Source organism: Chiloscyllium plagiosum, unplaced genomic scaffold (assembly GCF_037043375.1).
Source record: "Chiloscyllium plagiosum isolate Xiang-an unplaced genomic scaffold, Cpla_swu_hap1 HiC_scaffold_40, whole genome shotgun sequence".
NCBI lineage: Eukaryota > Metazoa > Chordata > Chondrichthyes > Orectolobiformes > Hemiscylliidae > Chiloscyllium > Chiloscyllium plagiosum.
In genome coordinates, this window is record NW_028270178.1 from 37,365,271 (window position 1) to 37,388,986 (window position 23,716).

Sequence of the window (23,716 nt, forward strand, 5' to 3'; positions counted from 1 at the left end):
CGGGGGTGGGTAAGGGGGGGGGGGGAGAAGAGTGTGTCGGGGGTGGGGTAAGGGGGGGGGGGAGAAGAGTGTGTCGGGGGTGGGTAAGGGGGGGGGGGGGGAGAAGAGTGTGTCGGGGGTGGGTAAGGGGGGGGGGGGGAGAAGAGTGTGTCGGGGGTGGGTAAGGGGGGGGGGGGAGAAGAGTGTGTCGGGGGTGGGTAAGGGGGGTGGGGAGAAGAGTGTGTCGGGGGTGGGTAAGGGGGGGGGGAGAAGAGTATGTCGGGGGTGGGTAAGGGGGGGAGAAGAGTGTGTCGGGGTGGGTAAGGGGGGGAGAGAAGAGTGTGTCGGGGGTGGGTGGGGGGAGAGAAGAGTGTGTCGGGGGTGGGTAAGGGGGGGGGGAGAAGAGTGTGTCGGGGGTGGGTAAGGGGGGGGGGAGAAGAGTGTGTCGGGGGTGGGTAAGGGGGGTGGGGAGAAGAGTGTGTCGGGGGTGGGTAAGGGGGGTGGGGAGAAGAGTGTGTCGGGGGTGGGTAAGGGGGGGGGGGAGAAGAGTGTGTCGGGGGTGGGTAAGGGGGGGGGGAGAAGAGTGTGTCGGGGGTGGGTCAGGGGGGGGTGAGTAGAGTGTGTCGGGGGTGGGTCAGGGGGGGTGAGAAGAGTATGTCGGGGGTGGTAAGGGGGGGGAGAAGAGTGTGTCGGGGGTGGGTAAGGGGGGGGAGAAGAGTGTGTCGGGGGTGGGTAAGGGGGGGAGAGAAGAGTGTGTCGGGGGTGGGTGGGGGGTGAGAGAAGAGTGTGTCGGGGGTGGGTAAGGGGGGGGGGAGAAGAGTGTGTCGGGGGGTGGGTAAGGGGGGTGGGGAGAAGAGTGTGTCGGGGGTGGGTAAGGGGGGGGGAGAAGAGTGTGTCGGGGGTGGGTAAGGGGGGGAGAGAAGAGTGTGTCGGGGGTAGGTGGGGGGTGAGAAGAGTGTGTCGGGATGGGTAAGGGGGGGGGGGAGAAGAGTGTGTCGGGGGTGGTTAAGGGGGGGGGGGGGAGAAGAGTGTGTCGGGGGTGGGTAAGGGGGGGGGGAGAAGAGTGTGTCGGGGGTGGGTAAGGGGGGGGGGGGAGAAGAGTGTGTCGGGGGTGGGTAAAGGGGGGGGGGAGAAGAGTGCGTCGGGGTGGGTAAGGGGGGTGGGGAGAAGAGTGTGTCGGGGGTGGGTAAGGGGGGGGGGAGAAGAGTGTGTCGGGGGTGGGTAAGGGGGGGAGAGAAGAGTGTGTCGGGGGTAGGTGGGGGGTGAGAAGAGTGTGTCGGGGATGGGTAAGGGGGGGGGGGGAGAAGAGTGTGTCGGGGGTGGGTAAGGGGGGGGGGGGAGAAGAGTGTGTCGGGGGTGGGTAAGGGGGGGGGGGAGAAGAGTGTGTCGGGGGTGGGTAAGGGGGGGGGGGGGAGAAGAGTGTGTCGGGGGTGGGTAAGGGGGGGGGGGGAGAAGAGTGTGTCGGGGGTGGGTAAGGGGGGGGGGGAGAAGAGTGTGTCGGGGGTGGGTAAGGGGGGGGGGGGGAGAAGAGTGTGTCGGGGGTGGGTAAGGGGGGGGGGGAGAAGAGTGTGTCGGGGGTGGGTAAGGGGGGGGGGAGAAGAGTGTGTCGGGGGTGGGTAAGGGGGGGAGAAGAGTGTGGCGGGGGTAGGTGGGGGGTGAGAAGAGTGTGGCGGAGGTGGGGGGTGAGAAGAGTGTGGCGGGGGTGGGGGGGGAAGAGTGTGTCGGGGGTGGGTAAGGGGGGGGGAGAAGAGTGTCTCGGGGGTGGGTAAGGGGGTGGGGAGAAGAGTGTGTCGGGGGTGGGTAAGGGGCTGGGGGAGAAGAGTGTGTCGGGGGTGGGTAAGGGGGGGGTGAGAAGAGTGTTGCGGGGGTGGGTAAGGGGGGGGAGAAGAGTGTGTCGGGTGTGGGTAAGGGGGGGGAGAAGAGTGTGTCGGGGGTGGGTAAGGGGGGGAGAGAAGAGTGTGTCGGGGGTGGGTAAGGGGGGGAGAGAAGAGTGTGTCGGGGGTAGGTGGGGGGTGAGAAGAGTGTGTCGGGGTGGGTAAGGGGGGGGAGGGGAGAAGAGTGTGTCGGGGGTGGGTAAGGGGGGCGGAGAAGAGTGTGTCGGGGGTGGGTAAGGGGGGCGGAGAAGAGTGTGTCGGGGGTGGGTAAGGGGGGGAGAGAAGAGTGTGTCGGGGGTAGGTGGGGGGTGAGAAGAGTGTGTCGGGGGTGGGTAAGGGGGGGGGGGAGAAGAGTGTGTCGGGGGTGGGTAAGGGGGGGGGGAGAAGAGTGTGTCGGGGGTGGGTAAGGGGGGGGGGAGAAGAGTGTGTCGGGGGTGGGTAAGGGGGGGGGGAGAAGAGTGTGTCGGGGGTGGGTAAGGGGGGGGGAGGGAGAAGAGTGTGTCGGGGGTGGGTAAGGGGGGGGGAGAAGAGTGTGTCGGGGGTGGGTCAGGGGGGGGTGAGAAGAGTGTGTCGGGGGTGGGTCAGGGGGGCGTGAGAAGAGTATGTCGGGGGTGGGTAAGGGGGGGGAGAAGAGTGTGTCGGGGGTGGGTAAGGGGGGGGAGAAGAGTGTGTCGGGGGTGGGTAAGGGGGGGAGAGAAGAGTGTGTCGGGGGTAGGTGGGGGGTGAGAAGAGTGTGTCGGGGATGGGTAAGGGGGGGGGGGGAGAAGAGTGTGTCGGGGGTGGGTAAGGGGGGGGGAGAAGAGTGTGTCGGGGGTGGGTAAGGGGGGTGGGGAGAAGAGTGTGTCGGGGGTGGGTAAGGGGGGGGGGGAGAAGAGTGTGTCGGGGGTGGGTAAGGGGGGGAGAGAAGAGTGTGTCGGGGGTAGGTGGGGGGTGAGAAGAGTGTGTCGGGGATGGGTAAGGGGGGGGGGGGGAGAAGAGTGTGTCGGGGGTGGGTAAGGGGGGGGGGGAGAAGAGTGTGTCGGGGGTGGGTAAGGGGGGGAGAGAAGAGTGTGTCGGGGGTAGGTGGGGGGTGAGAAGAGTGTGTCGGGGGTGGGTAAGGGGGGGGAGGGGAGAAGAGTGTGTCGGGGGTGGGTAGGGGGGGGAGGGGAGAAGAGTGTGTCGGGGGTGGGTAAGGGGGGCGGAGAAGAGTGTGTCGGGGGTGGGTAAGGGGGGTGGGGAGAAGAGTGTGTCGGGGGTGGGTAAGGGGGGTGGGGAGAAGAGTGTGTCGGGGGTGGGTAAGGGGGGGGGGGAGAAGAGTGTGTCGGGGGTGGGTCGGGGGGGGTGAGAAGAGTATGTCGGGGGTGGGTAAGGGGGGGGAGAAGAGTGTGTCGGGTGTGGGTAAGGGGGGGGAGAAGAGTGTGTCGGGGGTGGGTAAGGGGGGGAGAGAAGGTAAGGGGGGGAGAGAAGAGTGTGTCGGGGGTGGGTAAGGGGGGGAGAGAAGAGTGTGTCGGGGGTAGGTGGGGGGTGAGAAGAGTGTGTCGGGGGTGGGTAAGGGGGGGGAGGGGAGAAGAGTGTGTCGGGGGTGGGTAAGGGGGGCGGAGAAGAGTGTGTCGGGGGTGGGTAAGGGGGGCGGAGAAGAGTGTGTCGGGGGTGGGTAAGGGGGGGAGAGAAGAGTGTGTCGGGGGTAGGTGGGGGGTGAGAAGAGTGTGTTGGGGTGGGTAAGGGGGGGGAGGGGAGAAGAGTGTGTCGGGGGTGGGTAAGGGGGGCGGAGAAGAGTGTGTCGGGGGTGGGTAAGGGGGGCGGAGAAGAGTGTGTCGGGGGTGGGTAAGGGGGGGAGAGAAGAGTGTGTCGGGGGTAGGTGGGGGGTGAGAAGAGTGTGTCGGGGGTGGGTAAGGGGGGGGGGGAGAAGAGTGTGTCGGGGGTGGGTAAGGGGGGGGGGAGAAGAGTGTGTCGGGGGTGGGTAAGGGGGGGGGGAGAAGAGTGTGTCGGGGGTGGGTAAGGGGGGGGGGGAGAAGAGTGTGTCGGGGGTGGGTAAGGGGGGGGGGAGAAGAGTGTGTCGGGGGTGGGTAAGGGGGGGGGGGGGAGAAGAGTGTGTCGGGGGTGGGTAAGGGGGGGGAGAAGAGTGTGTCGGGGGTGGGTCAGGGGGGGGTGAGAAGAGTGTGTCGGGGGTGGGTCAGGGGGGCGTGAGAAGAGTATGTCGGGGGTGGGTAAGGGGGGCGAGAAGAGTGTGTCGGGGGTGGGTAAGGGGGGGGAGAAGAGTGTGTCGGGGGTGGGTAAGGGGGGGAGAGAAGAGTGTGTCGGGGGTAGGTGGGGGGTGAGAAGAGTGTGTCGGGGGTGGGTAAGGGGGGGGAGGGGAGAAGAGTGTGTCGGGGGTGGGTAAGGGGGGCGGAGAAGAGTGTGTCGGGGGTGGGTAAGGGGGGGCGGAGAAGAGTGTGTCGGGGGTGGGTCAGGGGGGGGTGAGAAGAGTATGTCGGGGGTGGGTAAGGGGGGGGAGAAGAGTGTGTCGGGGGTGGGTAAGGGGGGGAGAGAAGAGTGTGTCGGGGGTAGGTGGGGGGTGAGAAGAGTGTGTCGGGGATGGGTAAGGGGGGGGGGGAGAAGAGTGTGTCGGGGGTGGGTAAGGGGGGGGGGGAGAAGAGTGTGTCGGGGGTGGGTAAGGGGGGGGGGGAGAAGAGTGTGTCGGGGGTGGGTAAGGTGGGGGGGGAGAAGAGTGTGTCGGGGGTGGGTAAGGGGGGGGGGGAGAAGAGTGTGTCGGGGGTGGGTAAGGGGGGTGGGGAGAAGAGTGTGTCGGGGGTGGGTAAGGGGGGGGGGAGAAGAGTGTGTCGGGGGTGGGTAAGGGGGGGAGAGAAGAGTGTGTCGGGGGTAGGTGGGGGGTGAGAAGAGTGTGTCGGGGATGGGTAAGGGGGGGGGGGGGGAGAAGAGTGTGTCGGGGGTGGGTAAGGGGGGGGGGAGAAGAGTGTGTCGGGGGTGGGTAAGGGGGGGGGGGGAGAAGAGTGTGTCGGGGGTGGGTAAGGGGGGTGGGGAGAAGAGTGTGTCGGGGGTGGGTAAGGGGGGGGGGAGAAGAGTGTGTCGGGGATGGGTAAGGGGGGGGGGGGGGGGAGAAGAGTGTGTCGGGGGTGGGTAAGGGGCGGGGGGAGAAGAGTGTGTCGGGGGTGGGTAAGGGGGGGGGGGGAGAAGAGTGTGTCGGGGGTGGGTAAGGGGGGTGGGGAGAAGAGTGTGTCGGGGGTGGGTAAGGGGGGGGGGAGAAGAGTGTGTCGGGGGTGGGTAAGGGGCTGGGGAGAAGAGTGTGTCGGGGGTGGGTAAGGGGCTGGGGAGAAGAGTGTGTCGGGGGTGGGTAAGGGGCTGGGGAGAAGAGTGTGTCGGGGGTGGGTAAGGGGCTGGGGAGAAGAGTGTGTCGGGGGTGGGTAAGGGGCTGGGGAGAAGACTGTGTCGGGGGTGGGTAAGGGGCTGGGGAGAAGACTGTGTCGGGGGTGGGTAAGGGGCTGGGGAGAAGACTGTGTCGGGGGTGGGTAAGGGGCTGGGGAGAAGAGTGTGTCGGGGGTGGGTAAGGGGCTGGGGAGAAGAGTGTGTCGGGGGTGGGTAAGGGGCTGGGGAGAAGAGTGTGTCGGGGGTGGGTAAGGGGCTGGGGAGAAGAGTGTGTCGGTGGTGGGTAAGGAGGGGGGAGAAGAGTGTGTCGGGGGTAGGTGGGGGGGTGAGAAGAGTGTGTCGGGGGTGGGTAAGGGGTGGGGGGAGAAGAGTGTGTCGGGGGTGGGTAAGGGGCTGGGGAGAAGAGTGTGTCGCGGGTGGGTAAGGGGCTGGGGAGAAGAGTGTGTCGGGGGTGGGTAAGGGGCTGGGGAGAAGAGTGTGTCGGGGGTGGGTAAGGGGCTGGGGAGAAGAGTGTGTCGGGGGTGGGTAAGGGGGGGAGAGAAGAGTGTGTCGGGGGTGGGTAAGGGGGGGGGGGAGAAGAGTGTGTCGGGGGTGGGTAAGGGGCTGGGGAGAAGAGTGTGTCGGGGGTGGGTAAGGGGCTGGGGAGAAGAGTGTGTCGGGGGTGGGTAAGGGGCTGGGGAGAAGAGTGTGTCGGGGGTGGGTAAGGGGGGGGGGGAGAAGAGTGTGTCGGGGGTGGGTAAGGGGGGGAGAGAAGAGTGTGTCGGGGGTAGGTGGGGGGTGAGAAGAGTGTGTCGGGGGTGGGTAAGGTGGGGGGGGAGAAGAGTGTGTCGGGGGTGGGTAAGGGGGGGGGGAGAAGAGTGTGTCGGGGGTGGGTAAGGGGGGGGGGGAGAAGAGTGTGTCGGGGGTGGGTAAGGGGCTGGGGAGAAGAGTGTGTCGGGGGTGGGTAAGGGGCTGGGGAGAAGAGTGTGTCGGGGGTGGGTAAGGGGCTGGGGAGAAGAGTGTGTCGGGGGTGGGTAAGGGGCTGGGGAGAAGAGTGTGTCGGGGGTGGGTAAGGGGTGGGGGGGAGAAGAGTGTGTCGGGGGTGGGTAAGGGGGGGAGAGAAGAGTGTGTCGGGGGTAGGTGGGGGGTGAGAAGAGTGTGTCGGGGGTGGGTAAGGGGGGGGGGGAGAAGAGTGTGTCGGGGGTGGGTAAGGGGGGGGGGAGAAGAGTGTGTCGGGGGTGGGTAAGGGGGGGGGGGGAGAAGAGTGTGTCGGGGGTGGGTAAGGGGGGGGGGGGGAGAAGAGTGTGTCGGGGGTGGGTAAGGGGGGGGGGAGAAGAGTGTGTCGGGGGGTGGGTAAGGGGGGGGGGGGAGAAGAGTGTGTCGGGGGTGGGTAAGGGGGGGGGGGGGAGAAGAGTGTGTCGGGGGTGGGTAAGGGGGGGGGGTGAGAAGAGTGTGTCGGGGGTGGGTAAGGGGGGTGGGGAGAAGAGTGTGTCGGGGGTGGGTAAGGGGGGGGGAGAAGAGTGTGTCGGGGGTGGGTCAGGGGGGGGTGAGAAGAGTGTGTCGGGGGTGGGTCGGGGGGGGTGAGAAGAGTATGTCGGGGGTGGGTAAGGGGGGGGAGAAGAGTGTGTCGGGGGTGGGTAAGGGGGGGGAGAAGAGTGTGTCGGGGGTGGGTAAGGGGGGGAGAGAAGAGTGTGTCGGGGGTAGGTGGGGGGTGAGAAGAGTGTGTCGGGGATGGGTAAGGGGGGGGGGGGGGGAGAAGAGTGTGTCGGGGGTGGGTAAGGGGCTGGGGAGAAGACTGTGTCGGGGGTGGGTAAGGGGCTTGGGAGAAGAGTGTGTCGGGGGTGGGTAAGGGGCTGGGGAGAAGAGTGTGTCGGGGGTGGGTAAGGGGCTGGGAAGAAGAGTGTGTCGGGGGTGGGTAAGGGGCTGGGGAGAAGAGTGTGTCGGGGGTGGGTAAGGGGCTGGGGAGAAGAGTGTGTCGGGGGTGGGTAAGGGGCTGGGGAGAAGAGTGTGTCGGGGGTGGGTAAGGGGCTGGGGAGAAGAGTGTGTCGGGGGTGGGTAAGGAGGGGGGAGAAGAGTGTGTCGGGGGTAGGTGGGGGGGTGAGAAGAGTGTGTCGGGGGTGGGTAAGGGGGGGTGGAGAAGAGTGTGTCGGGGGTGGGTAAGGGGGGGTGGAGAAGAGTGTGTCGGGGGTGGGTAAGGGGCTGGGGAGAAGAGTGTGTCGGGGGTGGGTAAGGGGCTGGGGAGAAGAGTGTGTCGGGGGTGGGTAAGGAGGGGGGAGAAGAGTGTGTCGGGGGTAGGTGGGGGGGTGAGAAGAGTGTGTCGGGGGTGGGTAAGGGGGGGTGGAGAAGAGTGTGTCGGGGGTGGGTAAGGGGCTGGGGAGAAGAGTGTGTCGCGGGTGGGTAAGGGGCTGGGGAGAAGAGTGTGTCGGGGGTGGGTAAGGGGGGGGGAGAAGAGTGTGTCGGGGGTAGGTGGGGGGTGAGAAGAGTGTGTCGGGGGTGGGTAAGGGGGGGGGAGAAGAGTGTGTCGGGGGTGGGTAAGGGGCTGGGGAGAAGAGTGTGTCGGGGGTGGGTAAGGGGCTGGGGAGAAGAGTGTGTCGGGGGTGGGTAAGGGGCTGGGGAGAAGAGTGTGTCGGGGGTGGGTAAGGGGCTGGGGAGAAGAGTGTGTCGGGGGTGGGTAAGGGGGGGGGGGAGAAGAGTGTGTCGGGGGTGGGTAAGGGGGGGAGAGAAGAGTGTGTCGGGGGTAGGTGGGGGGTGAGAAGAGTGTGTCGGGGGTGGGTAAGGGGGGGGGGGGGGAGAAGAGTGTGTCGGGGGTGGGTAAGGGGGGGAGAGAAGAGTGTGTCGGGGGTAGGTGGGGGGTGAGAAGAGTGTGTCGGGGGTGGGTAAGGGGGGGGGGGGGGGAGAAGAGTGTGTCGGGGGTGGGTGGGGGGGGGGGGGGAGAAGAGTGTGTCGGGGGTGGGTGGGGGGGGGGGGGGAGAAGAGTGTGTCGGGGGTGGGTAAGGGGGGGGGGGAGAAGAGTGTGTCGGGGGTGGGTAAGGGGGGGGGGGGAGAAGAGTGTGTCGGGGGTGGGTAAGGGGCTGGGGAGAAGAGTGTGTCGGGGGTGGGTAAGGGGCTGGGGAGAAGAGTGGGTCGGGGGTGGGTAAGGGGCTGGGGAGAAGAGTGTGTCGGGGGTGGGTAAGGGGCTGGGGAGAAGAGTGTGTCGGGGGTGGGTAAGGGGCTGGGGAGAAGAGTGTGTCGGGGGTGGGTAAGGGGGGGGGGGGGAGAAGAGTGTGTCGGGGGTGGGTAAGGGGGGGGGGAGAAGAGTGTGTCGGGGATGGGTAAGGGGGGGGGGAGAAGAGTGTGTCGGGGATGGGTAAGGGGGGGAGAGAAGAGTGTGTCGGGGGTAGGTGGGGGGTGAGAAGAGTGTGTCGGGGGTGGGTAAGGGGGGGGGGGGAGAAGAGTGTGTCGGGGGTGGGTAAGGGGGGGGGGGGGAGAAGAGTGTGTCGGGGGTGGGTAAGGGGGGGGGGGAGAAGAGTGTGTCGGGGGTGGGTAAGGGGGGGAGAGAAGAGTGTGTCGGGGGTAGGTGGGGGGTGAGAAGAGTGTGTCGGGATAGGTAAGGGGGGGGGGGAGAGAAGAGTGTGTCGGGGTTGGGTAAGGGGGGGGGGGAGAGAAGAGTGTGTCGGGGGTGGGTAAGGGGGGGGGGGAGAGAAGAGTGTGTCGGGGGTGGGTAAGGGGGGGAGAGAAGAGTGTGTCGGGGGTAGGTGGGGGGTGAAAAGAGTGTGTCGGGGGTGGGTAAGGGGGGGGGGGGGAGAAGAGTGTGTCGGGGGTGGGTAAGGGGGGGGGGGGAGAAGAGTGTGTCGGGGGTGGGTAAGGGGGGGGGGGAGAAGAGTGTGTCGGGGGTGGGTAAGGGGGGGGGGGGGAGAAGAGTGTGTCGGGGGTGGGTAAGGGGGGGGGGTGAAAAGAGTGTGTCGGGGGTGGGTAAGGGGGGGGGGGGAGAAGAGTGTGTCGGGGGTGGGTAAGGGGGGGGGGGGAGAAGAGTGTGTCGGGGGTGGGTAAGGGGGGGGGGAGAAGAGTGTGTCGGGGGTGGGTAAGGGGGGGAGAGAAGAGTGTGTCGGGGGTAGGTGGGGGGTGAGAAGAGTGTGTCGGGGGTGGGTAAGGGGGGGGGGAGAAGAGTGTGTCGGGGGTGGGTAAGGGGGGGGGGGGGGGAGAAGAGTGTGTCGGGGGTGGGTAAGGGGCTGGGGAGAAGAGTGTGTCGGGGGTGGGTAAGGGGCTGGGGAGAAGAGTGTGTCGGGGGTGGGTAAGGGGCTGGGGAGAAGAGTGTGTCGGGGGTGGGTAAGGGGCTGGGGAGAAGAGTGTGTCGGGGGTGGGTAAGGGGCTGGGGAGAAGAGTGTGTCGGGGGTGGGTAAGGGGCTGGGGAGAAGAGTGTGTCGGGGGTGGGTAAGGGGCTGGGGAGAAGAGTGTGTCGGGGGTGGGTAAGGGGCTGGGGAGAAGAGTGTGTCGGGGGTGGGTAAGGGGGGGGGGAGAAGAGTGTGTCGGGGGTGGGTAAGGGGGGGAGAGAAGAGTGTGTCGGGGGTAGGTGGGGGGTGAGAAGAGTGTGTCGGGGGTGGGTAAGGGGGGGAGAGAAGAGTGTGTCGGGGGTAGGTGGGGGGTGAAAAGAGTGTGTCGGGGGTGGGTAAGGGGGGGGGGAGAAGAGTGTGTCGGGGGTGGGTAAGGGGGGGGGGAGAAGAGTGTGTCGGGGGTGGGTAAGGGGGGGGGGAGAAGAGTGTGTCGGGGGTGGGTAAGGGGGGGAGAGAAGAGTGTGTCGGGGGTAGGTGGGGGGTGAGAAGAGTGTGTCGGGGGTGGGTAAGGGGGGGGGGGAGAAGAGTGTGTCGGGGGTGGGTAAGGGGGGGGGGGAGAAGAGTGTGTCGGGGGTGGGTAAGGGGGGGGGGAGAGAAGAGTGTGTCGGGGGTGGGTAAGGGGGGGGGAGAGAAGAGTGTGTCGGGGGTGGGTAAGGGGGTGGGGAGAAGAGTGTGTCGGGGGTGGGTAAGGGGCTGGGGGAGAAGAGTGTGTCGGGGGTGGGTAAGGGGGGGGGGAGAGAAGAGTGTGTCGGGGGTGGGTAAGGGGGGGAGAGAAGAGTGTGTCGGGGGTAGGTGGGGGGTGAAAAGAGTGTGTCGGGGGTGGGTAAGGGGGGGGGGGAGAAGAGTGTGTCGGGGGTGGGTAAGGGGGGGGGGGAGAAGAGTGTGTCGGGGGTGGGTAAGGGGGGGGGTGAGAAGAGTGTGTCGGGGGTGGGTAAGGGGGGGGGGAGAAGAGTGTGTCGGGGGTGGGTAAGGGGGGGGGGGGGAGAAGAGTGTGTCGGGGGTGGGTAAGGGGCTGGGGAGAAGAGTGTGTCGGGGGTGGGTAAGGGGCTGGGGAGAAGAGTGTGTCGGGGGTGGGTAAGGGGCTGGGGAGAAGAGTGTGTCGGGGGTGGGTAAGGGGGGGGGGAGAAGAGTGTGTCGGGGGTGGGTAAGGGGGGGGAGAAGAGTGTGTCGGGGGTGGGTAAGGGGGGGGGGAGAAGAGTGTGTCGGGGGTAGGTGGGGGGTGAGAAGAGTGTGTCGGGGGTAGGTGGGGGGTGAGAAGAGTGTGTCGGGGGTGGGTAAGGGGCTGGGGAGAAGAGTGTGTCGGGGGTGGGTAAGGGGCTGGGGAGAAGAGTGTGTCGGGGGTGGGTAAGGGGCTGGGGAGAAGAGTGTGTCGGGGGTGGGTAAGGGGCTGGGGAGAAGAGTGTGTCGGGGGTGGGTAAGGGGGGGGGGAGAAGAGTGTGTCGGGGGTGGGTAAGGGGGGGGAGAAGAGTGTGTCGGGGGTGGGTAAGGGGGGGGGGAGAAGAGTGTGTCGGGGGTAGGTGGGGGGTGAGAAGAGTGTGTCGGGGGTAGGTGGGGGGTGAGAAGAGTGTGTCGGGGGTGGGTAAGGGGGGGGGGAGAAGAGTGTGTCGGGGGTGGGTAAGGGGGGGGGGAGAAGAGTGTGTCGGGGGTGGGTAAGGGGGGGGGGACAAGAGTGTGTCGGGGGTGGGTAAGGGGGGGGGAGAAGAGTGTGTCGGGGGTGGGTAAGGGGGGGGGGGGAGAAGAGTGTGTCGGGGGTGGGTAAGGGGGGGGGGGAGAAGAGTGTGTCGGGGATGGGTAAGGGGGGGGGGGAGAAGAGTGTGTCGGGGGTGGGTAAGGGGGGGGAGAAGAGTGTGTCGGGGGTGGGTAAGGGGGGGGAGAAGAGTGTGTCGGGGGTGGGTAAGGGGGGGGAGAAGAGTGTGTCGGGGGTGGGTAAGGGGGGGGAGAAGAGTGTGTCGGGGGTGGGTAAGGGGGGGGAGAAGAGTGTGTCGGGGGTGGGTAAGGGGGGGAGAGAAGAGTGTGTCGGGGGTGGGTAAGGGGGGGAGAGAAGAGTGTGTCGGGGGTGGGTAAGGGGGGGGGGAGAAGAGTGTGTCGGGGGTGGGTAAGGGGGGGGGAGAAGAGTGTGTCGGGGGTGGGTAAGGGGGGGGGGGGAGAAGAGTGTGTCGGGGGTGGGTAGGGGGGGGGGGGGGGAGAAGAGTGTGTCGGGGGTGGGTAAGGGGGGGGGGGGGAGAAGAGTGTGTCGGGGGTGGGTAAGGGGGGGGGGGGGGGGAGAAGAGTGTGTCGGGGGTGGGTAAGGGGGGGGGGAGAAGAGTGTGTCGGGGGTAGGTAAGGGCGGGGGAGAGAAGAGTGTGTCGGGGGTGGGTAAGGGGGGGGGGAGAAGAGTGTGTCGGGGGTGGGTAAGGGGGGGGGGAGAAGAGTGTGTCGGGGGTGGGTAAGGGGGGGGGGTGAGAAGAATGTGTCGGGGGTGGGTAAGGGGGAGGGGGAGAAGAGTGTGTCGGGGGTGGGTAAGGGGGGGGGAGAAGAGTGTGTCGGGGGTGGGTAAGGGGGGGGAGAAGAGTGTGTCGGGGGTGGGTAAGGGGGGGGAGAAGAGTGTGTCGGGGGTGGGTAAGGGGGGGAGAGAAGAGTGTGTCGGGGGTGGGTAAGGGGGGGAGAGAAGAGTGTGTCGGGGGTGGGTAAGGGGGGGAGAGAAGAGTGTGTCGGGGGTAGGTGGGGGGTGAGAAGAGTGTGTCGGGGGTGGGTAAGGGGGGGGGGGGAGAAGAGTGTGTCGGGCTGGGTAAGGGGGGGGGGGGCGAGAAGAGGGTGTCGGGGGTGGGTAAGGGGGGGGGGGGGAGAAGAGTGTGTCGGGGGTGGGTAAGGGGGGGAGAGAAGAGTGTGTCGGGGGTAGGTGGGGGGGGGGAGAAGAGTGTGTCGGGGGTGGGTAAGGGGGGGGGGGGGAGAAGAGTGTGTCGGGGGTGGGTAAGGGGGGGGGGAGAAGAGTGTGTCGGGGGTGGGTAAGGGGGGGGGGGGAGAAGAGTGTGTCGGGGGTGGGTAAGGGGGGGGGGGGGAGAAGAGTGTGTCGGGGGTGGGTAAGGGGGGGGGGGGAGAAGAGTGTGTCGGGGGTGGGTAAGGGGGGGGGGGGGAGAAGTGTGTGTCGGGGGTGGGTAAGGGGGTGGGGGGGAGAAGAGTGTGTCGGGGGTGGGTAAGGGGGGGAGAGAAGAGTGTGTCGGGGGTAGGTAAGGGGGGGGGGGAGAAGAGTGTGTCGGGGGTGGGTAAGGGGGGGGGGAGAAGAGTGTGTCGGGGGTGGGTAAGGGGAGGGGGAGAAGAGTGTGTCGGGGGTGGGTAAGGGGGGGGGGGGAGAAGAGTGTGTCGGGGGTGGGTAAGGGGGGGGGGGGGAGAAGAGTGTGTCGGGGGTGGGTAAGGGGGGGGGTGAGAAGAGTGTGTCGGGGGTGGGTAAGGGGGGGGGAGAAGAGTGTGTCGGGGGTGGGTAAGGGGCTGGGGAGAAGAGTGTGTCGGGGGTGGGTAAGGGGCTGGGGAGAAGAGTGTGTCGGGGGTGGGTAAGGGGCTGGTGAGAAGAGTGTGTCGGGGGTGGGTAAGGGGGGGGGAGAAGAGTGTGTCGGGGGTAGGTGGGGGGTGAGAAGAGTGTGTCGGGGGTAGGTGGGGGGTGAGAAGAGTGTGTCGGGGGTGGGTAAGGGGGGGGGAGAAGAGTGTGTCGGGGGTGGGTAAGGGGGGGGGGAGAAGAGTGTGTCGGGGGTGGGTAAGGGGCTGGGGGAGAAGAGTGTGTCGGGGGTGGGTAAGGGGGGGGGAGAAGCGTGTGGCGGGGGTGGGTAAGGGGGGGAGAGAAGAGTGTGTCGGGGGTAGGTGCGGGGTGAGAAGAGTGTGTCGGGGGTGGGTAAGGGGGGGGGTGGGAGAAGAGTGTGTCGGGGGTGGGTAAGGGGGAGGGGTGAGAAGAATGTGTCGGGGGTGGGTAAGGGGGAGGGGGAGAAGAGTGTGTCGGGGGTGGGTAAGGGGGGGGGGGAGAAGAGTGTGTCGGGGGTGGGTAAGGGGGGGGAGAAGAGTGTGTCGGGGGTGGGTAAGGGGGGGGAGAAGAGTGTGTCGGGGGTGGGTAAGGGGGGGAGAGAAGAGTGTGTCGGGGGTGGGTAAGGGGGGGAGAGAAGAGTGTGTCGGGGGTGGGTAAGGGGGGGAGAGAAGAGTGTGTCGGGGGTAGGTGGGGGGTGAGAAGAGTGTGTCGGGGGTGGGTAAGGGGGGGGGGGGAGAAGAGTGTGTCGGGCTGGGTAAGGGGGGGGGGGGCGAGAAGAGTGTGTCGGGGGTGGGTAAGGGGGGGGGGGGAGAAGAGTGTGTCGGGGGTGGGTAAGGGGGGGAGAGAAGAGTGTGTCGGGGGTAGGTGGGGGGGGGGGGAGAAGAGTGTGTCGGGGGTGGGTAAGGGGGGGGGGGAGAAGAGTGTGTCGGGGGTGGGTAAGGGGGGGGGGGAGAAGAGTGTGTCGGGGGTGGGTAAGGGGGGGGGGGGAGAAGAGTGTGTCGGGGGTGGGTAAGGGGGGGGGGGGGAGAAGAGTGTGTCGGGGGTGGGTAAGGGGGGGGGGGAGAAGAGTGTGTCGGGGGTGGGTAAGGGGGGGGGGGAGAAGAGTGTGTCGGGGGTGGGTAAGGGGGGGGGGGGAGAAGAGTGTGTCGGGGGTGGGTAAGGGGGGGGGGGGGAGAAGAGTGTGTCGGGGGTGGGTAAGGGGGGGGGGGGAGAAGAGTGTGTCGGGGGTGGGTAAGGGGGGGGGGGGAGAAGAGTGTGTCGGGGGTGGGTAAGGGGGGGGGGGGAGAAGAGTGTGTCGGGGGTGGGTAAGGGGGGGGGGGGAGAAGTGTGTGTCGGGGGTGGGTAAGGGGGTGGGGGGGAGAAGAGTGTGTCGGGGGTGGGTAAGGGGGGGAGAGAAGAGTGTGTCGGGGGTAGGTAAGGGGGGGGGAGAAGAGTGTGTCGGGGGTAGGTAAGGGGGGGGGGAGAAGAGTGTGTCGGGGGTGGGTAAGGGGGGGGGGAGAAGAGTGTGTCGGGGGTGGGTAAGGGGAGGGGGAGAAGAGTGTGTCGGGGGTGGGTAAGGGGGGGGGGGGAGAAGAGTGTGTCGGGGGTGGGTAAGGGGGGGGGGGGAGAAGAGTGTGTCGGGGGTGGGTAAGGGGGGGGGTGAGAAGAGTGTGTCGGGGGTGGGTAAGGGGGGGGGAGAAGAGTGTGTCGGGGGTGGGTAAGGGGCTGGGGAGAAGAGTGTGTCGGGGGTGGGTAAGGGGCTGGGGAGAAGAGTGTGTCGGGGGTGGGTAAGGGGCTGGTGAGAAGAGTGTGTCGGGGGTGGGTAAGGGGGGGGGAGAAGAGTGTGTCGGGGGTAGGTGGGGGGTGAGAAGAGTGTGTCGGGGGTAGGTGGGGGGTGAGAAGAGTGTGTCGGGGGTGGGTAAGGGGGGGGGGAGAAGAGTGTGTCGGGGGTGGGTAAGGGGGGGGGGAGAAGAGTGTGTCGGGGGTGGGTAAGGGGCTGGGGGAGAAGAGTGTGTCGGGGGTGGGTAAGGGGGGGGGAGAAGCGTGTGGCGGGGGTGGGTAAGGGGGGGAGAGAAGAGTGTGTCGGGGGTAGGTGCGGGGTGAGAAGAGTGTGTCGGGGGTGGGTAAGGGGGGGGGTGGGAGAAGAGTGTGTCGGGGGTGGGTAAAGGGGGGGGGGGAGAAGAGTGTGTCGGGGGTGGGTAAGGGGGGGGGAGAAGAGTGTGTCGGGGGTGGGTAAGGGGGGGGAGAAGAGTGTGTCGGGGTTGGGTAAGGGGGGGGAGAAGAGTGTGTCGGGGGTGGGTAAGGGGGGGGAGAAGAGTGTGTCGGGGGTGGGTAAGGGGGGGGAGAAGAGTGTGTCGGGGGTGGGTAAGGGGGGGGAGAAGAGTGTGTCGGGGGTGGGTAAGGGGGGGGAGAAGAGTGTGTCGGGGGTAGGTGCGGGGTGAGAAGAGTGTGTCGGGGGTGGGTAAGGGGGGGGGGGGAGAAGAGTGTGTCGGGGGTGGGTAAGGGGGGGGGGAGAAGAGTGTGTCGGGGGTGGGTAAGGGGGGGTGAGAAGAGTGTGTCGGGGGTGGGTAAGGGGCTGGGGGAGAAGAGTGTGTCGGGGGTGGGTAAGGGGGGGGGGTAGAAGAGTGTGTCGGGGGTGGGTAAGGGGGGGGGTAGAAGAGTGTGTCGGGGGTGGGTAAGGGGGGGGTAGAAGAGTGTGTCGCGGGTGGGTAAGTGGGGGGGTAGAAGAGTGTGTCGGGGGTGGGTAAGTGGGGGGGGAGAAGAGTGTGTCGGGGGTGGGTAAGGGGGGGGGAGAAGAGTGTGGCGGGGGTGGGAGAAGAGTGTGGCGGGGTGGTTGTGTCGGGGGTGGGTAAGGGGGGGGGAGAAGAGTGTGTCGGGGGTGGGTAAGGGGGGGGGAGAAGAGTGTAGCGGGGTTGGGTGGGGGGGGAAGAGTGTGGCGGGGATGGGTGGTGGGGAAAGAGTGTGGCGGGGGTGGGTGGGGGGGAAAGAGTGTGGCGGGGTTGGGTGGGGGGGGAAAGAGTGTGGCGGGGTTGGGTGGGGGGGGAAAGAGTGTGGCGGGGTTGGGTGGGGGGGGAAAGAGTGTGGCGGGGTTGGGTGGGGGGGGAAAGAGTGTGGCGGGGTTGGGTGGGGGGGGAAAGAGTGTGGCGGGGGTGGGTGGGTGGGGGGGGAAAGAGTGTGGCGGGGGTGGGTGGGTGGGGGGGGAAAGAGTGTGGCGGGGGTGGGTGGGTGGGGGGGGAAAGAGTATGGCGGGGGTGGGTGGGTGGGGGGGGGGCAAGAGAATGGCGGGGGTGGGTGGGTGGGGGAAAGAGTGTGGCGGGGGTGGGTGGGGGTTGAAAGAGTGTGGCGGGGTTGGGTGGGGGGGGAAAGAGTGTGGCGGAGGTGGGTGGGTGGGGGGGGGCAAGAGAATGGCGGGGGTGGGTGGGTGGGGGAAAGAGTGTGGCGGGGGTGGGTGGGGGTTGAAAGAGTGTGGCGGGGTTGGGTGGGGGGGGAAAGAGTGTGGCGGGTGTGGGTGGGTGGGGGGGGAAAGAGTATGGCGGGGGTGGGTGGGTGGGGGGGGGGCAAGAGAATGGCGGCGGTGGGTGGGTGGGGGAAAGAGTGTGGCGGGGTTGGGTGGGGGGGGAAAGAGTATGGCGGGGGTGGGTGGGTGGGGGGGGGCAAGAGAATGGCGGGGGTGGGTGGGGGGGGGAAAGAGTGTGGCGGGGATGGGTGGGGGGGGGGAAAGAGTGTGGCGGGGATGGGTGGTGGGGAAAGAGTGTGGCGGGGGGTGGGTGGGGGGGGGGAAGAGTGTGGTGGGGGTGGGTGGGCGGGGAAAGACTGTGGCGGGGGTGGGTGGGGGGGGAAAGAGTGTGGCGGGGGGTGGGTGGGGGGGGGAAGAGTGTGGTGGGTGTGGGTGGGCGGGGAAAGACTGTGGCGGGGGTGGGTGGGGGGGGAAGACTGTGGCGGGGATTGGTGGGGTGGGGAAAGAGTGTGGCGGGGATGGGTGGGGGGGGGAAAGAGTGTGGCGGGGGTGGGTGGGTGGGGGGGGAAAGAGTATGGCGGGGGTGGGTGGGTGGGGGGGGGCAAGAGAATGGCGGCGGTGGGTGGGTGGGGGAAAGAGTGTGGCGGGGTTGGGTGGGGGGGGAAAGAGTATGGCGGGGGTGGGTGGGTGGGGGGGGGCAAGAGAATGGCGGGGGTGGGTGGGGGGGGGAAAGAGTGTGGCGGGGATGGGTGGGGGGGGGGAAAGAGTGTGGCGGGGATGGGTGGTGGGGAAAGAGTGTGGCGGGGGGTGGGTGGGGGGGGGGAAGAGTGTGGTGGGGGTGGGTGGGCGGGGAAAGACTGTGGCGGGGGTGGGTGGGGGGGGAAAGAGTGTGGCGGGGGTGGGTGGGGGGGGGAAAGAGTGTGGCGGGGGTGGGTGGGGGGGGAAGACTGTGGCGGGGATGGGTGGGGGGGGGGAAGAGTGTGGTGGGGGTGGGTGGGCGGGGAAAGACTGTGGCGGGGGTGGGTGGGGGGGGAAAGAGTGTGGCGGGGGTGGGTGGGGGGGGAAAGAGTGTGGCGGGGGTGGGTGGGGGGGGGAAAGAGTGTGGCGGGGGTGGGTGGGGGGGGAAGACTGTGGCGGGGATGGGTGGGGGGGTGAAAGAGTGTGGCGGGGATGGGTGGGGGGGTGAAAGACTGTGGTGGGGATGGGTGGGGGGGGGAAAGAGTGTGGCGGGGGTGGGTGGGGGGGGAAGACTGTGGCGGGGATGGGTGGGGGGGTGAAAGAGTGTGGCGGGGATGGGTGGGGGGGTGAAAGAGTGTGGCGGGGATGGGTGGGGGGGGGAAAGAGTGTGGCGGGGATGGGTGGGGGGGGGAAAGAGTGTGGCGGGGGTGGGTGGGGGGGGAAGACAGTGGCGGGGATGGGTGGGGGGGGGAAAGAGTGTGGCGGGGATGGGTGGTGGGGAAAGAGTGTGTCTGGCGGTGGGTAAGGGGTGGGGGAGAAGAGTGTGTCTGGCGGTGTTGGGTGGGGGGGGGAAAGAGTGTGTCTGGCGGTGTTGGGTGGGGGGGGGAAAGAGTGTGTCTGGCGGTGTTGGGTGGGGGGGGGAAAGAGTGTGTCTGGCGGTGTTGGGTGGGGGGGGGAAAGAGTGTGTCTGGCGGTGTTGGGTGGGGGGGGGAAAGAGTGTGTCTGGCGGTGTTGGGTGGGGGGGGGAAAGAGTGTGTCTGGCGGTGTTGGGTGGGGGGGGGAAAGAGTGTGTCTGGCGGTGTTGGGTGGGGGGGGGAAAGAGTGTGTCTGGCGGTGTTGGGTGGGGGGGGGAAAGAGTGTGTCTGGCGGTGTTGGGTGGGGGGGGAAAGAGTGTGTCTGGCGGTGTTGGGTGGGGGGGGAAAGAGTGTGTCTGGCGGTGTTGGGTGGGGGGGGAAAGAGTGTGTCTGGCGGTGTTGGGTGGGGGGGGGAAAGAGTGTGTCTGGCGGTGTTGGGTGGGGGGGGGAAAGAGTGTGTCTGGCGGTGTTGGGTGGGGGGGGGGAAAGAGTGTGTCTGGCGGTGTTGGGTGGGGGGGGAAAGAGTGTGTCTGGCGGTGTTGGGTGGGGGGGGAAAGAGTGTGTCTGGCGGTGTTTGGTGGGGGGGGGGAAAGACTGTGTCTGGCGGTGTTTGGTGGGGGGGGGGAAAGACTGTGTCTGGCGGTGTTGGGTGGGGGGGGGAAAGAGTGTGTCTGGCGGTGTTGCGTGGGGGGGGGAAAGAGTGTGTCTGGCGGTGTTGCGTGGGGGGGGGAAGAGTGTGTCTGGCGGTGTTGGGTGGGGGGGGGAAAGAGTGTGTCTGGCGGTGTTGGGTGGGGGGGGGAAGAGTGTGGCGGGGGTGGGTGGGGGTGGGGAAAGAGTGTGGCGGGGGTGGGTGGGGGTGGGGAAAGAGTGTGGCGGGGGTGGGTGGGGGTGGGGAAAGAGTATGGCTGGCGGGGGTGGGTGGGGGTGGGGAAAGAGTATGGCTGGCGGGGGTGGGTGGGGGGAAGAAAGAGTGTGGCGGGGTTGGGTGGGGGTGGGGAAAGAGTGTGGCGGGGGTGGGTGGGGGGGGAAGACTGTGGCGGGGATGGGTGGGGGGTGAAAGAGTGTGGCGGGGGTGGGTGGTGGGGGAAAGAGAGTGGCGGGGTGTATGGGGGGGGAAGAGTGTGGCGGTGGTGGGTGGGGGGGGTAAAGAGTGTGGCGGGGTGTATGGGGGTGGGGAAAGAGTGTGGCGGGGTGTATGGGGGTGGGGAAAGAGTGTGGCGGGGGTGTATGGGGGTGGGGAAAGTGTGTGGCGGGGGTGGGGGTGGGGAAAGAGTGTGGCGGGGGTGGGTGGGGGTGGGGAAAGAGTGTGGCGGGGGTGGGTGGGGGTGGGGAAAGAGTGTGGCGGGGGTGGGTGGGGGGGAAAGAGTGTGGCGGGGGTGGGTGGGGGGGAAAAGAGAGTGGCGGGGGTGGGTGGGGGGGGAGAAAGAGAGTGGCGGGGGTGGGTGGGGGGGGAAGACTGTGGCGGGGATGGGTGGGGGGTGAAAGAGTGTGGCGGGGGTGGGTGGTGGGGGAAAGAGAGTGGCGGGGTGTATGGGGGGGGAAGAGTGTGGCGGTGGTGGGTGGGGGGGGTAAAGAGTGTGGCGGGGTGTATGGGGGTGGGGAAAGAGTGTGGCGGGGTGTATGGGGGTGGGGAAAGAGTGTGGCGGGGGTGTATGGGGGTGGGGAAAGTGTGTGGCGGGGGTGGGTGGGGGGGAAAGAGTGTGGCGGGGGTGGGTGGGGGGGAAAGAGTGTGGCGGGGGTGGGTGGGGGGGGAAAGAGTGTGGCGGGGGTGGGTGGGGGGGGGAAAGAGTGTGGCGGCGGTGGGTGGGGGGGGTAAAGAGTGTGGCGGGGTGTATGGGTGTGGGGAAAGAGTGTGGCGGGGGTGGGTGGGGGGGAAAGAGTGTGGCGGGGGTGGGTGGGGGCGAAGAGTGTGTCTGGCGGGGGTGGGGAAAGAGTGTGGTGGGTGGGAGGGGGAAGAGTGTGGCGGGGGTGGGTGGGGGGGGAAAGAGTGTGGCGGGGGTGGGTGGGGGGGGAAAGAGTGTGGCGGGGGTGGGTGGGGGGGGAAAGAGTGTGGCGGGGGTGGGTGGGGGGGGAAAGAGTGTGGCGGGGGTGGGTGGGGGGGGTAAAGAGTGTGGCGGGGGTGGGTGGGGGTGGTAAGAGTGTGGCGGGGGTGGGTGGGGGGTAAGAGTGTGGGGGGGGTGGGTGGGGGGTGTAAGTGTGTGGCGGGGGTGGGTGGGGGGGAAAGAGTGTGGCGGGGGGTGGGTGGGGGGGGAGAAGAGTGTGGGGCGTGAGTGGGTGGGGGGGAAGAGTGTGGGGCGGGGTTGGGTGGGGGGGGAAAGAGTGTGGGGCGGGAGTGGGTGGGGGGGGGAAAGAGTGTGGGGCGGGAGTGGGTGGGGGGGGGAAAAGAGTGTGGGGCGGTTGTAGGTGGGGGGGGAAGAGTGTGGCGGGGGTGGGTGGGGGGGGGGAAGAGTGTGGCGGGTGTATGGGGGTGGGGAAAGAGTGTGGCGGGTGTATGGGGGTGGGGAAAGAGTGTGGCGCGGTGTATGGGGGTGGGGAAAGAGTGTGGCGGGGGTGTATGGGGGTGGGGAAAGAGTGTGGCGGGGGTGTATGGGGGTGGGGAAAGAGTGTGGCGGGGGTGTATGGGGGTGGCGAAAGAATGTGGCGGGGGTGTATGGGGGTGGCGAAAGAGTGTGGCGGGGGTGTATGGGGGTGGGGAAAGAGTGTGGCAGGGGTGGGTGGGGGGGAAAGAGTGTGGCGGGGGTGGGTGGGGGGGAAAGAGTGTGGCGGGGGTGGGTGGGGGGGAAAGAGTGTGGCGGGGGTGGGTGGGGGGGGGGAAAGAGTGTGGCGGCGGTGGGTGGGGGGGTAAAGAGTGTGGCGGGGTGGGTGGGGGTGGGGAAAGAGTGTGGCGGGGGTGGGGAAAGAGTGTGGCGGGGGTGGGGAAAGAGTGTGGCGGGGGTGGGTGGGGGGGAAAGAGTGTGGCGGGGGTGGGTGGGGGCGAAGAGTGTGTCTGGCGGGGGTGGGGAAAGAGTGTGGTGGGTGGGAGGGGGAAGAGTGTGGCGGGGGTGGGTGGGGGGGGAAAGAGTGTGGCGGGGGTGGGTGGGGGGGGAAAGAGTGTGGCGGGGGTGGGTGGGGGGGGGTAAAGAGTGTGGCGGGGGTGGGTGGGGGTGGTAAGAGTGTGGCGGGGGTGGGTGGGGGGTAAGAGTTTGGGGGGGGTGGGTGGGGGGTGTAAGTGTGTGGCGGGGGTGGGTGGGGGGGAAAGAGTGTGGCGGGGGGTGGGTGGGGGGGGAGAAGAGTGTGGGGCGTGAGTGGGTGGGGGGGAAGAGTGTGGGGCGGGGTTGGGTGGGGGGGGAAAGAGTGTGGGGCGGGAGTGGGTGGGGGGGGGAAAGAGTGTGGGGCGGGAGTGGGTGGGGGGGGGAAAAGAGTGTGGGGCGGTTGTAGGTGGGGGGGGAAGAGTGTGGGGCGGGGTTGGGTGGGGGGGGAAAGAGTTTGGGGCGGGAGTGGGTGGGGGGGGAAAGAGTGTGGGGGGGGAAGAGTGTGGGGCGGGGTTGGGTGGGGGGGGGAAAGAGTGTGGGGCGGGGTTGGGTGGGGGGGGGAAAGAGTGTGGGGCGGGGGTGGGTGGTGGGGGGAAAGAGTGTGGGGCGGGGGTGGGTGGGGGGGGAAAGAGTGTGGGGCGGGGGTGGGTGGGGGGGGAAAGAGTGTGGGGCGGGGGTGGGTGGGGGGGGAAAGAGTGTGGGGCGGGGGTGGGTGGCGGGGGGAAAGAGTGTGGGGCGGGGGTGGGTGGGGCAGGGGTGGTGGTGGTGGGGGGGAAAGAGTGTGGGGCGGGGGTGGGTGGGGGGGGGAAAGAGTGTGGGGCGGGGGTGGGTGGGGGGGGAAAGAGTGTGGGGCGGGGGTGGGTGGCGGGGGGAATGAGTGTGGGGCGTGGGTGGGTGGGGCAGGGGTGGTGGGGGGGAAAGAGAGTGGGGCGGGGGTGGGTGGGGGGGGAAAGAGTGTGGGGCGGGGGTGGGTGGCGGGGGGAAAGAGTGTGGGGCGTGGGTGGGTGGGGGGGGAAAGAGTGTGGGGCGGGGGTGGGTGGGGGGGGGAAAGAGTGTGGGGCGGGGGTGGGTGGGGGGGGAAAGAGTGTGGGGCGGGGGTGGGTGGGGGGGGAAAGAGTGTGGGGCGTGGGTGGGTGGGGCAGGGGTGGTGGTGGTGGGGGGGAAAGAGAGTGGGGCGGGGGTGGGTGGGGGGGGAAGAGTGTGGGGCGGGGGTGGGTGGGGGGGGAAGAGTGTGCGGCGGGGGTGGGTGGGGGGGAAGAGTGTGGGGCGGGGGTGGGTGGGGGGGGAAAGAGTGTGGGGCGGGGGTGGGTGGGGGGGGAAGAGAGTGTGGGGCGGGGGTGGGTGGGGGGGGAAGAGTGTGGGGCGGGGGTGGGTGGGGGGGGAAGAGTGTGGGGCGGGGCTGGGTGGGGGGGGAAGAGTGTGGGGCGGGGCTGGGTGGGGGGGGAAGAGTGTGGGGCGGGGGTGGGTGGGGGGGGAAGAGAGTGTGGGGGGGGGTGGTGGGGGGGGAAGAGAGTGTGGGGCGGCGGTGGGTGGGGGGGCAAACAGTGTGGGGCGGGGGTGGGTGGGCGGGCAAACAGTGTGGGGCGGGGGTGGGTGGGAGGGGGTGGAAGAGTGTGGGGCGGGGGTGGAGTGGGGGTGGGTGGGGGGGGAAGAGTGTGGGGCGGGGGTGGAAGAATGTGGGGTGGGGGGGGGAAAGAGTGGGGCGGGGGTGGGGGGGGGAAGAGTGTGGGGGGGGGGAAAGAGTGTGGGGGGGGGAAAGAGTGTGGGGCGGGGGTGGGTGGGTGAGAGGGGGAAGAGCGTGGCGGGGGTTTGTGGGTGGGGGGGGGGGAAGTGTGTGGCGGGGGTGGGTAAGCGTGTGGTGGGGGTGGGTGGGAAAGAGTGTGGCGGGGGTGGGTAAGCGTGTGGTGGGGGTGGGTGGGAAAGAGTGTGGCGGGGGGAGAGTGTGGCGGGGGGAGAGTGTGGCGGGGGTGGGTGGGTGGGGCTGATAAGAGTGTGGAGGGGCTGGGTGGGAAAAGAGTGTGGCGGGGGGAGAGTGTGGCGGGGTGGGTGGGGGGAGCACGGCCGGTGGGTAAGTCATTCAGGGCATGGGGAGGGTGCCTGGGGATACAGCGGAGGGAAGATGGACATGTTGGGGGCAGAATCAACTGGGGGCTGAATGGCCCACCTTGAAGTCTCTGTGAATGTCCTTCCTCCCATTTGAAGAGAGGGTGAATGAGCTTCCTTCTGTCCCTTGAGAAGGGCTGAGCAGTCTCCTCTGGTCTAACAGACTCAAGCGGGCTGAACATTCTTCCTCTCTTCCGGTGTAAATGGCTCAAGAGGGGCTGAATGGCTATCTCCCCTGTCTTGTTTAACAGGCTCGTGATGGACAAAATGGCTTCCTCCCAGTATCTGAGTCTCAGGCCATGATTTAAGGGGTTCAAATCTTGGGCTGTGTCAGTCCCCTAACCGCCTGTCTCTGTTCTATGTTTCCGGGCCTGCCGTCGCAGGCTTGGCCTACCCAGACTGGGCCTACAAGCCTGACTCTAGCCCTGGGAGTCGCCAAGTCCAGCTCTGGCACTTCATCCTGGACCTGCTGCGGAAAGAGGAATATCGGGAAGTCATCGCCTGGCAGGGAGATTACGGAGAGTTTGTCATCAAGGACCCAGATGAGGTGGCTCGGCTCTGGGGAATGAGGAAATGTAAACCGCAAATGAACTACGACAAGCTCAGCCGAGCCCTCAGGTAAGCAGCGGGATCCGGTCGATGTCTGCTGGTCAAAATCAA

General features: G+C 67.9%; 1 protein-coding gene and 1 long non-coding RNA gene across 2 annotated transcripts in view; one reads left to right on the top strand and one right to left on the bottom strand.

Annotated features, from left to right (window-relative positions):
• Positions 1-23,716, bottom strand: part of LOC148138471 (uncharacterized) — a 170,081-nt gene that overhangs the window by 20,855 nt on the left and 125,510 nt on the right. The window lies entirely within an intron of this gene.
• Positions 1-23,716, top strand: part of LOC148138472 (ETS domain-containing transcription factor ERF-like) — an 84,476-nt gene that overhangs the window by 18,077 nt on the left and 42,683 nt on the right. Inside the window, exon 2 of the mRNA XM_087981552.1 lies at positions 23,440-23,674. Within this exon, the coding sequence (XP_087837678.1) occupies positions 23,440-23,674 (235 nt within the window). The remainder of the gene's footprint in view (positions 1-23,439; positions 23,675-23,716) is intronic.